The sequence below is a fragment of the Plectropomus leopardus genome, chromosome 10, assembly GCF_008729295.1.
Source record: "Plectropomus leopardus isolate mb chromosome 10, YSFRI_Pleo_2.0, whole genome shotgun sequence".
In the NCBI taxonomy this organism is placed as follows: Eukaryota; Metazoa; Chordata; class Actinopteri; order Perciformes; family Serranidae; genus Plectropomus; species Plectropomus leopardus.
The window spans coordinates 17,749,434-17,763,089 of record NC_056472.1 but is presented as its reverse complement, the minus strand read 5'-3'; the positions used below and the strand labels follow the sequence as shown (position 1 = coordinate 17,763,089).

The 13,656-nt window shown below is 38.8% G+C and overlaps 1 protein-coding gene across 2 annotated transcripts in view; it reads right to left on the bottom strand.

The window, feature by feature from the left end:
- The window catches only part of ubr3 (ubiquitin protein ligase E3 component n-recognin 3), a 57,890-nt gene that overhangs the window by 39,279 nt on the left and 4,955 nt on the right, over positions 1-13,656 (bottom strand). For both annotated transcript variants that reach the window (XM_042494429.1, XM_042494430.1), the window contains exons 4-22: positions 13,094-13,249; positions 12,525-12,565; positions 11,642-11,708; positions 11,430-11,560; positions 10,958-11,186; positions 9,317-9,496; positions 7,447-7,580; positions 7,202-7,288; positions 7,057-7,122; positions 6,877-6,966; positions 5,838-5,966; positions 5,703-5,755; positions 5,475-5,608; positions 5,150-5,235; positions 4,926-5,067; positions 3,441-3,537; positions 2,278-2,419; positions 1,009-1,113; positions 748-918 (exon numbers count right to left, since the gene is read on the bottom strand). In XM_042494429.1, the coding sequence (XP_042350363.1) occupies positions 748-918; positions 1,009-1,113; positions 2,278-2,419; positions 3,441-3,537; positions 4,926-5,067; positions 5,150-5,235; positions 5,475-5,608; positions 5,703-5,755; positions 5,838-5,966; positions 6,877-6,966; positions 7,057-7,122; positions 7,202-7,288; positions 7,447-7,580; positions 9,317-9,496; positions 10,958-11,186; positions 11,430-11,560; positions 11,642-11,708; positions 12,525-12,565; positions 13,094-13,249 (2,240 nt within the window). The remainder of the gene's footprint in view (positions 1-747; positions 919-1,008; positions 1,114-2,277; positions 2,420-3,440; positions 3,538-4,925; positions 5,068-5,149; positions 5,236-5,474; positions 5,609-5,702; positions 5,756-5,837; positions 5,967-6,876; positions 6,967-7,056; positions 7,123-7,201; positions 7,289-7,446; positions 7,581-9,316; positions 9,497-10,957; positions 11,187-11,429; positions 11,561-11,641; positions 11,709-12,524; positions 12,566-13,093; positions 13,250-13,656) is intronic.

Sequence of the window (13,656 nt, the reverse complement as noted above, 5' to 3'; positions counted from 1 at the left end):
TTTTTATTTAAATACTTTTTAGTCACTGTGATGTCAACTTGCACGATAAACACATCCCAGTTAAGGACTTGTTGAGTCAGCTGAAAGAGAATATAAACAGAAAACTGATCATTCTCTTTTTATTGGTGCCATTCGTGTTCATTTCAATTTTCTATTTATTCAATTAAAGAATTTCAGAAATAATTTTTCTTTCATTTTTTAAATTCTAAAAGCAACTTGTTATATTTTAACACTTAATAGTATACTGAAAGTGAGAGAAAGACTAAGCTGATTGTACTTTAAGTATGTTTGACTTGTAAATTAACATCACAGTATTCAAAAACCTTATTCTCTAGGCCTGCAACAATTATAGACTAGCTGTCACCTATTAAATTAATTGCCAACTAATCTGATAATTGGTTGTTTTGAGGAATTTTAAAAAATGATTGATTCCAGCTTACTAAATGTGAATATTTTCTGGTTTATTTATTCCTTTGAAAACTTTGAAATACCTTTGGGTTTGACAAAATCATTTTGACCTAAGGAAAAATTGACCAACATTGAGTACCTTCCTCTAATATTTTATAGACCAAACAACTAATCGATTCCTCAAAAAATAAATAAAAGAAAAAAAATCAAACAATTAATCGACAATGAAAATAATCCTTAGTTTCAGCCCCAGTGAACACATATTTTCCTCAGTGGAGCCCTAATTGTAATCAAAGGCTCTTTAATCCAGCTCAGCCTACAGGCAGAGCTACCTTTTACCTGGCCATAGGAAGAAGCTTCAGTGCTGGTGCTCGGGGGGGCCTCTCTCTTCACTTCAGGAGCCGTTTCAGGAACCCGAACCCTCACAAAGTTTATGACATGGTGCAGATTGGAGAGGAGGTTTGTTCCAGGGAACCAGCTGTCATGGCAGTGCTCCTCAATGCAAGGCTCCTGGAAGCATACGTTCCTGTGAGACACTGGTGGACACCAGACGCTTGGACAGTGAACAGAATTGTTGTAACTGGAACACCAATATCTTACCTCATCCCCTTTGTTGTCTTGAACCTGGTTGTCCAATCCCAACTCGATCAGGTACAGCACCATGCACAGCACATGCTCAGACATGTTCTGATGATCCATCCATATCTAGAACGTATCAAACGATTTGTTTATAATGAAGAAGAGACAAATATTATCTCCCTCACTACTGATACCAATTGTGCTACTGTTGTTACAGTTAAAGTGAAACCTCACCAACAAAATGACCATTTGTTTATTATTTACTCATCAATTGCTACATTTTACTGATGAAGAAACTTTTTTTTTTGTATGCCTCCACGGTGAAAGAAGAATCCAAAAACTGACAATTGTTGATGAATTGGAGTAAAAGACAGCTGCATTGAACAACAGCAAAATGATATGAAAACATCTGTTTACAAACCCTCACAAAACTTAAACAGTAAAATTCAAGTCATTCTTAAAATGCACATGCTTGAGCAGGTGCACTACCTGTCTGTATATAAAAGTTTTCATGCTGAGGTGTTTTAAATAGAATCGTTTAAGCAGAAACGCTTGTGTTTGGGAGGTACTGAGCCTACAGCTGGATAAATTAGACTTGGACTATACTGCACATGCCTTGTAGAGTTTGTTAATGGATGTTCTGATATAGCATGTGTCATATCATATTGTTCCTCATTATACCAGTGTCATTTTCAATACAATAAAAAAAAATTCAAAGGAAAAATGGCGTACAGCTCCAGGGATTTTTTTTTTTTAAAGAGAAAGAGGTAGAGTAAGAAGTTAGCCTATGTATAAACCTTTCAATAATTTATTTTGTTGCAAGTGAAAGTTTTTTAAATTAATACTAAAATATTTTTCACGACACTGTCATTCTCCATTTTTGGATTATTCATTCCCTGTGGAGGCATCAGAGAAAAATAAAAATTCCTTCACGAATTCAACGTAACTCCAGGTTAGAAACTAATGTACAAATGCTCATTTTGTGGGTAAATATGTCTTTTAAAGAATCATTTGATTGTCAGTGCCTTTTTCCTTTTGTTTCTACATTATGCCTTATCTACACTATGAAGTCAGGTCATTTTGTGCTGCAGAAGGCGCTTCCATACTTGGACAGTCCTGTATTGTACCAATGTCTTGTAACATGTCAACATCAGTTAATTGCAAAGGCATATTACAAGTGCACCAATTAAACATGGCAAACAGGAGCACTTCTAATTTAGCTCAAGGAGACAATTGAGATGCAAGTGCAGCACTGTATTATGTTACATGAACAGTCATTGAAAGGCTCACCTTGTAAAGGAGAGTGAATATCACAATGTGCAGCGTCTTGCAGTGCAACAGCTTGATTAGGCCTTTGTAACACGGATGCAGAGGAGTCCTCTCTTTGTAAGGGGGCCATGGGTTGCCGGTGTGAATGCCAGACTGTTTCAAACTAGGTGATATAATTGTCAACAAAAAAGAAAATATCAACACAGTACATAGTGATTAACACACCCATGGGGGTGTAAGTTTGCTCACAAAAACAAAAAAGTAGAGTTTCTACATAGAGCAAGAAGATGGGAGAAATAGTTTGATGAAGTGACACCTTACACTGTTCATAGTAATTCACTGTACAAAAGGTTTTAGTCTATGCAACAGAGCAGTCGACGTGCTGCTCACTCTATTAGTGATGATGGGATCATTGTTATATAAGACCAGGTCCAGCCTGACAGGCAATCCATCATATTCACACAGTGTGAATAAGCAACATGAGGCTGGTATCAGACTCTGAAGGTGGCAATATGTTTCAAGGAGAAATATGCATTAGCTATGTCTGGTTAAGAAACTGTCCGAGAAAAGCAAATAATGTTGTGTATGTGAAAGAATCAGCTGAATCAGTGATCTCTTCTCACTTTCAAGATATACCAAAGAAGGCCTAAAGTCCAATTATAAAAAGGTTATCTCCTAAACTACTATTTCATACACAGACACACTGAGTGAGGGACGCTTTCATTATAATTAGCATCTTAAAACATTCCAGCAACCTTAAAGAAAATAAACCCCAAGGTATCTCCTTCACCTCTGTGGACACATTTGTCTTTGGAGATGTCTTATACCACAACCAAACAAGACAGATTTCCTCAATTCTATTACAATTTAGACTGAAATATTGATTTTTCTAGACAGCTATCTAATTGGAACCAACCAAAGCACCCACTAGACCTAACCTTTCTTATCATGTCCCTTCATGGGCAGGTGAGAGAGGTGACCTTACGACACTGAACAGAGCATGATGCAGGTTGGGTTTGTCAGGCAACATGAATATTTTGACAAAACAATGGAGCAATGTCAAGCAAAATGCAATGATGTACATTGATAGAAACGTTCCAATGAAATGTTGCTGTTTAACAAATATCTAAATTATCTAAACAGATGATTTATTCAGGGAAATCAAGACTCCCGTGTTAACTTACAATGCTGAGTATCTGTCCATTGCTGACTGGACGTCACGGCGATAGACTGTCCTGAGAACGACCATGATGGGGTCAAACTCCCTCTCCCACACCTCAGCTAGTTGAGAAAAGGGAGAGAAATGTTTTTTAACCTCTGGTAGAAAGAGACATTGACTCGCTGTCTTCTTATTTTCACCTTGGCTGTGTAAGTGGTGTAAGCCTGCCCCCAAGTGGTCTGCTGAAGACTAATGAAATAAATCTGATGACCAAGGCTTTCAGGTCTCATAAATAAGTTTTCTAATGTATACTCACAAATTAGAGTGAAATAAAATACTTACATTTTTTCCCTCTCAGTGGGTAAAGCATAATAATATCTATGACACAAGTATACCTTGAGCATAAGATAGTTTCTGCTATTTGCTAAACTTTATTGATTACATTAAAACAGCCCAGTGATTTACTTAATATTACATGGCACACTATACCAATTTTTAAATGATTTGCAGATTCTCCTAATTATGGAATGCCCGATTCCCAATACACTGTGGTCCTTGCTGCTGCTAACAATACTTTTAGCCAGTGGAGGGCAGCAGACAGACATATCTACTTCTAAGAGGATCATGTTGTCTTGCAGATACCACTTACAACCAGAGGGCATTCACTGCACTTCAGAAAAGTCACTAAGTCCTGTTGTCTCAACACCTAATAACTAAAATCAAAACCAGACGGCAAGCATAACAGCATTTAAGGGACAGTTTACCCCCAAATTAAAAGAACATATTTGATCTCTTACCTGTAGTGCTATTTATCAGTCTAGACTGTTTTGGTTTGAGTTGCAGAGTATTGGTGATATGGGCCATAGAGATGTCTACCTTCTAGACGAAAAATGTGTTTTTCATTTTGGGATGAATTGTCACTTAAAACAATCCTGCCACTACTGTGACATCTCCCACTGCACTTTTCAAAAAGGTTAAAGGGCCATCAACACCAAGAACAGCAACTATAGTAATAATGATGTGAGCACCCATGCTGATGATCCAAAACACTATAAACAGGGGCTCAAGCATGTGATGCGTGCTCCAGCTATGTCAGCAGCTTGGGAATAGATATAAATGACATTTTACTGCTGTAACAGTTGTCTCCTTGCCTCATTAATAATAATAATAACAAAACACTTAAAGCTAATTCTGACTGTATCCCATAAAGACAGTTTATTTTATCAAACATCAAAGATGAGTCTCTCTGTAATGTCATCCGACATTATCATTGTCATCTGACATGGTACCCTGTAAAATCGGATGGATTTTGATTGGCTGTCAGTGCTTCTGTCCTTCATCATATTGCTCTGAAAGCAATCCCAACAATATCATTCACCAACTTGAGTTAGAACAATTTGTTAAAAGACACATTTATACTTAAAGTTAAAATTGGTGGCATGGACGGCCCTTTCTTGTTACAATGTACTACAAGCAAATCGCGTCTTTAACTTCACCACACAGATCCTACCTTTTGGTGTGTACATGCCCTGTTGCATGGAGCCTCCAGGCTCAAACACCGGTGCCTTGAAGTCAGCCACAGCAGAGAGCATCTCCTCAAAACTACAACTCCCTGGTACAATGCCACTCTTTGGGTTGGGATTCTCAGGAATCTAAGAAAACACTCTTAAGGAAAAAGATTGCCATGGATGACTGAATATAGTTTCTCATTAACATATCTGTAATGAAGGATACAAGGTCTAACAGCGCACTGTGTGTACGGTCATTCATACACAGCTGCGAGACCATCTCAGCCCGAAGGATCTCATCATCCGTCATCCCTGGTGGTGAGAGAGAGAGAAGTACAATGTGAAGACAAAATGACATAGATTATAGCCGTAACTTAAATATCAATTAGCAGAACTCAGAGTGTGAGCTGTGGGTTTTCGGTAAATAGTAAGTTATGTTTTTTAGTCCATTTGGGCAATAGTCTTAATGCAGTTTTACTTTATCATAGGCTTCTTTTTTTTTCATTTCTTATTTCCTGTAGACCGTGTGCATCCTCCGCTACACCACATACCCAAATGAACACGAAGGCTTGTCAAAATGACCAGGAAGGTCAGAGCTCCTTCAAGCATCGGCCTCTCCTGCTCAGAGTCCAACACAGCATTCTGATGCTGAGACGCCATGGTCAGCAGGTCAACCACTTTGAACCTTTGTGACAGACAACAGTGTTTACAATGCTGCTAATCTGTGCTGAATCAAAAATGCAAAATATATAAATGCATGTGTAGGAGTTAGACTTTACCTCTCAAAAACACTTGAGATAAAGTAGTCAGGATCTAGTCTTGATGCACAAACCTGTAAAATAAATGAATAAAGAAAGAGAAATTAAAACCAGAATAAAAAAAATCAAAATACATGATAATACAACAATACAAACCTGGAGCAGATAGATGTCTGGGTCAATCATGGAGTTGCAGAAGTGTGACTGCACATACGTCATAGCCTGTCCCTTGATCTGCAGACCATTCCGGACCCACATGTTGCTGTGGATCTCTGACAAGCATGCCTACCAGCAAATAAAGCAAATGTTTTAGATGAGGAAGTATTTCACTGCTGGAAAGATGGTCTTTCTAGAAAACTAGGATGTTTATGCATTTGAAAGATGCAAACAGTTTTGAAATTGGTGTTAAACGACAAAAGAAAACTGAGAAAAGGGGACTATGGCATTGGCTTTTGCTCAAAAGGTAAGAAACCTTCAACTACCAGAATGCACTGTGTCGCACAGGACCCATAAACACTGCCGCTAGTGTTTGATATAATGCGAGTTGCTCTTACAAAAACTAATATGGCGGCCAGCCTGTAGTTAATGATTTCTTAATACATTTAAAATTGTAAGCTAAAACATGTCCTGGAAAACAAAAATAGAGAAATAGGCAATGCATTAACAAATCTTGATTCATATATTCAGCACTGCTTAGTTTTATCATTTGATCTACACGAAACAGAATGGTGCCCACTTCCTGTTCAAAAACTCTCATATTACAGCCAAACAGTGCACTAAAACATGTTTCTAAAAATATATTAGGCAAGAAATAGGCAATGTAGAGACAGAATCTTGGTTTGTATTTGGTTGGCACTGCCTTGGTTTACCGTTTGATCCGAGTTTGAGAGAGGAAGACAGCTCTCTATCTCAATCCGCTTTCACAGTCTTTGGTGTGGCAGGCATGTAAAAATTAGGACGTAAAATCTGACATTCAAGTAACAGCCCAAGAGAAATGAGCAGGGAGATTTGGGTGCTGGTAAGATGAAGGGCAAGTTTAACATAGTTCATTTACACATGCTACCCACATTGTTATGATACCAAGCTGGTTGAAAATCTGCAAAGTATCCCCTTAACAAGTGGCTTCTGACTTAAGGGGATATGTATATACAAGAAAACTAACCACCAATCTGTTTATGGGCCTCTAGTGTTATACCTGGATTTGGAGTGGGTGCACCATGATCTTCATCAGCATCTCTTGATCAGGCAGGAGGCTGTCCAGGTCCAGGCCTTGGCACTTCACAGCCTGAAAAGTTTCAACCCAACAATTAACTTTACAAACAAATGAGAAAGTAATGCAGAGTCATGTCTTAAGAGATGAAAGCCTCTGACATACCTTACTGAGGAACATGGCATAGTAGCGGTGCAATGGCAGGTGAAATGTCACTTGATTAGGAGAAGGCTGTCAGAGACATAAAAGCCGTGAGAAACAGAGGAGGAGAAAGCTTGCTGGTTAACAGTGAGTTGCCTTTTAAATTTACCTCATCAATGAAGCCGATGGCATCAAACCAGATCTGCAGGGTCTCCAAGCAGTAGCGTACCACAGTTTTAGTGTATTCCTGTGTCTCCTGTGAGCAGAGAATTTGTGTTATACATTCATTCACACAGGGTTAGAGAGTGAGTGCATGCAGCACAGGATGCTTGTGATGCATGTTCAATTAATCATTTATCAGGAATATATACATGAGATGTGTGAGAGCAATCTTAGGGTGTACACAGGACTTACTTTGACTTTGCAGTGTGTTAAGAGACCCCACATTGGCTGTGCACAGGCCTCAAGCTCTGCTGCAAACGCTGCATAGTATGTCTGAGACTCAAATTCCACATGTTCATTCAACTCCCGCTTATTCAGGTTCATACCTATCACAGCAGGAAATGGATCACAAGGTTAGACAGTGAACACACCACTCATGTGGCTTCTTGCACATGTGAGCAATCAAGAAAAATCTCCAAAAATGTACCTTGTGTTTTGATAATTCACTGAAGACCTCTTTATCCCAAATATATATTTTGTTCATGCACATACTAAAATGACTGTATGCATGTGTGTGTGCCAGATAAATCTCTATTAGACACGAGAATTTAAAGCAGGAAAGTGCAGCAGACATGCATATAATGTAATAGTGACACTGACTGTGCATATTAAGTCAGCAAGAGGATACTCAGGCCCACTGTGAAAGGGTCAGTGTTATTTTTAGGGTCGTGGCAGAGTACACATGGCAAGGGAGCAACACTAACCACAATCCTAATTCAGCCGCAGAGTCATACACCCAACAACTCACTTTTTCTATGAGGCATTATCAACAGAGAACAGGTGAGGTCTACTTCTGTCTGACTAAAGCCAAGCTCAGACTGCAAAGGTTTTGGGCCAGTTTATCCCCGATTCACCCCTGCTGAAAATCAGAGGAAAAATCTGGTCTGGGGCCTCGGTCAGTACCGATGTTTGGTCGAGATTATCTGGTAATATGAGAGGTTTAAGGGTCAGGTCTTAAACATCCTGAACTGCTCACAAACTCATTGGGGTCACCCCAATATTAAAATCTTGATAATGGGGCACCCAGTAGCTCAGATGGTACAGTGGGAGTCCCAGGTACAGAGGCTAAGTCGTCGCTGCAGTGGCCGTGGGTTCAATTATGACCTCAGCCTTTTGCTGCATGTCATCCCCTCTCTCTCCCCCTTTCACGCTTAAACTGTTGTATCTCATTGAAGCAAAAGCCCCCCAAAAATATTCTAAATAAATTAATTAATAAATAAAATCTTGATGATTAGGGTTAGGATTACATCAGTACAGCGCAGGGGACAGAGTTGCCAAGCAAAAGTAAACATTTTAGCCCTTGAGGCTAATGTTAGCTAGCATAACACTGTTGACTGACACTGAAATAGTTAAAATCTCATCTCCAGTTCTCCCCGAGGAACACAACCCGTGTTGATCAAGTCCCCCTAACCCCTTTCTTATCCATACTAATTCACAATTCCGCTTTTGTTTTTGTCATTGTAAAGCACTGTTAACATTACAGCCAGTTGTCACACCATGTCAGTGTCCGTTTTGTTTACATTTGCTTCGCCATGAGATCACATGATGTGGTACATTCATGCTCCCTCTGGTACAGTAATCCTAATATCCTGAAGTGTGTGATGCACTGTTACTTCAAATCTTGTAGTGTGTGCATGTTTGAAATTATCAGCTGTGAAGTTTCTCATGTACGTGATGTAACCCAATCTCAAAATCAGTTAGTATTTTAAAACTCCTGTAGTCTGAAACTGGCATTAGCATACTGCTGATATATAGAGTCTGCCTGAAACTCTGCACAAACAGCAACAATTTTTTGAATCAAGGGTTATATTTGACCCCATGGATCATGGACAGGATGCTATGAGATCCTCGAGCAACATCTGCTTCATGACCATTTGTCTCAGCTGTTAAACTAATCTGGATTATCAAAGGTAGATATGCAGCAGAGAACCCACAGTTTCTGTCCTAGATACTTAATTCCACGTTCAAAGTTTCATTTAGTTGTGAAAATTTCCATCCAAAAATTGATGCATGGGCAACAAATTGCTTTGAACATACCATTATAACTACAGCTATGACTTACCTTGGAAAAATGACACAAAGCTCATCCACAGCATCAACAATGAATGGTCCTCCAGGAACTTTTTCGCTACACTTTGGTGTGAGAGGATGTTAATAAAATCACTAACTAATGGCCAGTAGGTGTTGTTCTTTAACAGAGCCTCACTGCAGTTCACCACAACGTGGCGACTGTTCTCTTCATCTAAAGGGAAACACAAGAGACAAGGAAACACACAGACATTAAGTTAATGGCATTTTGACTCAATTTGTATTTAGTCATTTAGAACAAAAAGTAAGAAACAAATATGTGGAGCAAGACAATGCATGTTACACATCTCAACACCTGGCTGCCTATGGGGTAACAACTTTGTATGCAGTATTAAATAAAAAGGACTGCACTCAAAAATTTTAATTTTAAGCTTATTTCACTCAGAGCTTGAACGAGAATGGCCAGAGGGATGAAACATCTGTGCATGTTTTTTTTTCTGCACTGAGAATGATTAAAAAATACGAAGCAAAATTAACAGCAGCATTTTGTTCCTTTGAATGCTGTCCAGTTTTTCCTTCTCAAAACATCTCACTGGCAAACAGCTGCTCTCTAGGTTTGTGAGTTTTTTCTCAGGCCAGACTGCTCCATCCACAGATTATCTGAGGACACCCTGGGAGACCGATATGGGAGTCGAAATCTCAGGAGATGCATGGTCTAAATGTCTTAGCAGCATACACGCGTGCTCAGTTAACTCAAGATCAGTTAATTCAGTTTAAGGTCATGCACAGACTCCATTATTCACGTGTAAAATTACATTCATTCTACACATCCTCATCGCCACTTTGTATTAAATGTAAATAATTTGATGGATCGCTGGCTCATCTGTTCTGGCTCTGGAGTCCAGAAGGTTTGGACAGAAGTTTTTCATTGTTATTCAGATGTTTATAGACTTTATCTTTCTCCTAACCATGAAACAGCCATTCTTGGCTGGTCGCAACAGCTAGAAACACTAAGTCAGTAAAAAACTTTGTCAATTCAATATGGACTGGTCATTGCAAAGAAGTTTTCCTTAAAGTCTGGAACAAAGAGATATCCCCCTGTTTTGAAACATGGCTTACAGAGTTCTCTAATACTTAATACATGGAGAAAATTCGATATGAGATGTCAGGGAAAGCAAGGGGATTTGAAGAGATATGGCAACAATTCCTTGATTATACCACAGCTCTGAGAGGACACTCAAGACACCTCACTGAATTTGTCTTCATGTTCTTTTCATAGTGTATTGTAACTTCATCATAGGATGACCACAGAAACACACTTAGCAGACTACTCCGTTTTTTGGTTGTTTTGTTTTTGTTTGTTTTTTTGAGGGGGGGTCCTTGGTATCCTTGCGTCCTTTGTCTTAAGACACTAAAGCTCCACATCTGAAGGTGAATTTCAGTGTGCTACAGCAACAGTTTCACAACGCATACTGCCAGAGAATGTAATGATCAGCCTGCAACATCACCAATGACTTCCGAAAAACCTAGTTACAAAATCTCATGCTGTTCATATGTGATGTGGTGATCTAAACTGAGAATCACAGCAGCCACCTGCTTCATTTTTCAAACAACCTCTTTGAAGTGTGACGAGGTGTGTTAAATCAAAATAATTAGACACATTTGGACAGCTCACCTTGAAGTTCACTTTTAATAAGGCAACTCTCCATCATGTAGAGGAGGACTGTGACCATGATGTCCAGCAGCTGACACTCCTCCGTCACATGTCGAGCGAGCTCCTCGTTGCTGAACAGCTGCACACTAATATGTACAATGCGGTTGGACATGGTATCTGACTCGTGGCTTTTCATCAGTGTTTTCATGATGAATGCATAATGCTGAACAAATGTTTTTGTAAAAGTGATCTGCCAGAGAGGAAGAGAAAAGCCCATGACACAGTTAAGGCTTACTGTTATGATGCTGTCACTTTTAAAACGACGATTCCAATTGCTTTCAAAACCTAACATGTATGATAAGCATCATTTCCATTACCTGAGAGTCTATACCATGATGTACAAAGAAGTTACAACAAAAAACCAGACATGCATCTAAAAGTGGGAGTAGACTTGTATTTTTGTAAATAAAAGTTAAAATAAAAGAGAAAATACCTTGTAATCTTGATCTGGCAACATGTTTAGTAGGAAAGTGACCATCTTCTGGGGAAATTCATATTTTATTGTCCAAAACAGCAACTCCTCCAGAAAGCATTTATGCTTTAGAGATTCAATAATAAAGGGGTCTGAGGGCAGAAAAAAGGCACATGATAAGATGGCCATTTCATGTAACACATATTCATGCATTATATTTTCTTTACATTTACCTTTGGTACTGCTGCTCAGCTTAACCCTCTTCCTTTGTCCAACAGACTGCCCTCCATCTTGGTCCTCCTGAAAAGGCAAAAAAAAAAAAAAAAAATCAAGACAAATTTTAACCAACAGGTTTACAAAATGTTTAACAGTGTATTAGTTCATATCAAAACTAAATAGAGTAACCTGGAATGCAAAAAATTCAACCAACCAATTGGTAATTGACTGATCACTTAAAAGTCCAGCGTGTAGGATTTAGGTGGATATGTAGGCAGAAATGGAAGATAACATAATAAGTATGTTTTCTTTAAAATGTGAAAATAAGATTTGCTGTGTTTTTGTTACCTTAGAATGAGTTGTTTATATTTGCAGAAGAAGGGCATCCTTGTCTGCAGACTCCACCATGTTGCACTGCCATGTTTCTACAGTAGCACAGAATGGACCAACCAAACACTGGCTCTAGATAGAGCCATTCATGTTTTCACATCGGCCACCCTAGTTAGCGGCCTGCACATGACAAGCTGAACAGTGTTGGAACTGCTTTTTCTGTGTTTTTACTGGTTTAAAGCACCTAGTCTGTTTGTTTTGGAGAGGACAACACCTCTGAATAACTCTGCTGCACATAAAAGCTATGAACACTGAAGGAATCTTAACGGCGAGTTCACACGTGGAAGAAGTTTCAGATGGCTGCAATCTGCAGTCCTCACTGCTGGATGTCACTTAATCCTACACACTGCTTCTTTAATAAGAAAGCAATAATCCCAAACATGAACTGAATATCTTTGGATTTGATTTGAGACATCAGTGTAAGCTCTGGCCACTTGTGATCACCATTTTTGTTGTACATTTAAAGAAAAAAATTAGTTAGGTTATTGTATGTGTGTTGGTGGCACATACCTCTTTATTAGACTCATCTGGGCTCCCTGGTGCAGTGGTTCCTAAAAAACAAAACAAACGAGCATTTAGCCATGAGTAGCCATTAGCAGCAGCTTCTTAACCCACTGGACAAACACGTGCAGATGCCAGAAATATTAGTTTGCAAAACTGACAATTTGTTCAAACATCAATATTAAACATGAGTTAAAATAAGTTGTGACATACCTTCTATTTCCAACAAAATCATGTATGCAAAGTTTAATTTCTCTAGAAGTAAGTATTGAGGTCTGCGGTGTCAATTTGTCATAACCTAATGATACCATACACTATTATAATCTGTAATAGCGATGATGTAGGCAGTTCAAATAAACTCTGTGTAGAAAGTGTTACAGAAAGTGGTTGCTGCAAGGAATAAAATGTGAAAGAAAAGTCCGGACAATAAATTATGATTTCTGACACCGGCAAGCTTATGACTCCTGAAAAATTAATGCAAATTATCAAGACTTTCAAATCACTTACAAAACCATTTAAAGCAGCTGAAAGGTGGTTAATGAAAATGTGTTTCATATAAAGTGTAATGATTATCTTACCCAAAAGGACCATTGCTCCTGCACCCCCCTCTGCACCAGCAGTGACATCAGCAGTCGCACCTTGGGCTTTCTCCTCCACAGACACCAGACCTGAATTCTTCAAGGCTGACAAATACTTTTCATAGTTCTTTTTAGCATACAAATTCTCCTCTTGGCCTGCAGCAGTGAAGCAAAACAGAAATTGCAACAATTACTGCGATGTCAAAATCTCAACATATAGAGAACTTTATCACAAGCAAATGCACGGTATTTTAATGAAAGGAGACCTGAATTTAATTAAAAATTTTGGCAATGGAGAAACGGCGTGGTAATTTCACAGGGGTCCCTTGACCTCTGACCTCAAGATGTCTACATGAAAATGTGTTCTATGGGTACCCATGAGTCTCCCCTTTACAGTCATGCTCACTTTATGAGTCACATGCAGTTTGTTACTGTCATGATTCCTAATCAAAACAAACTGGTAAGAAATGCTTTACCCTGTCAATATGGACGTACATTTATCGACATTTTGTAATGCAATATAATGGAATTGAAAACATGCGATTAAACTGCAACTATTAACT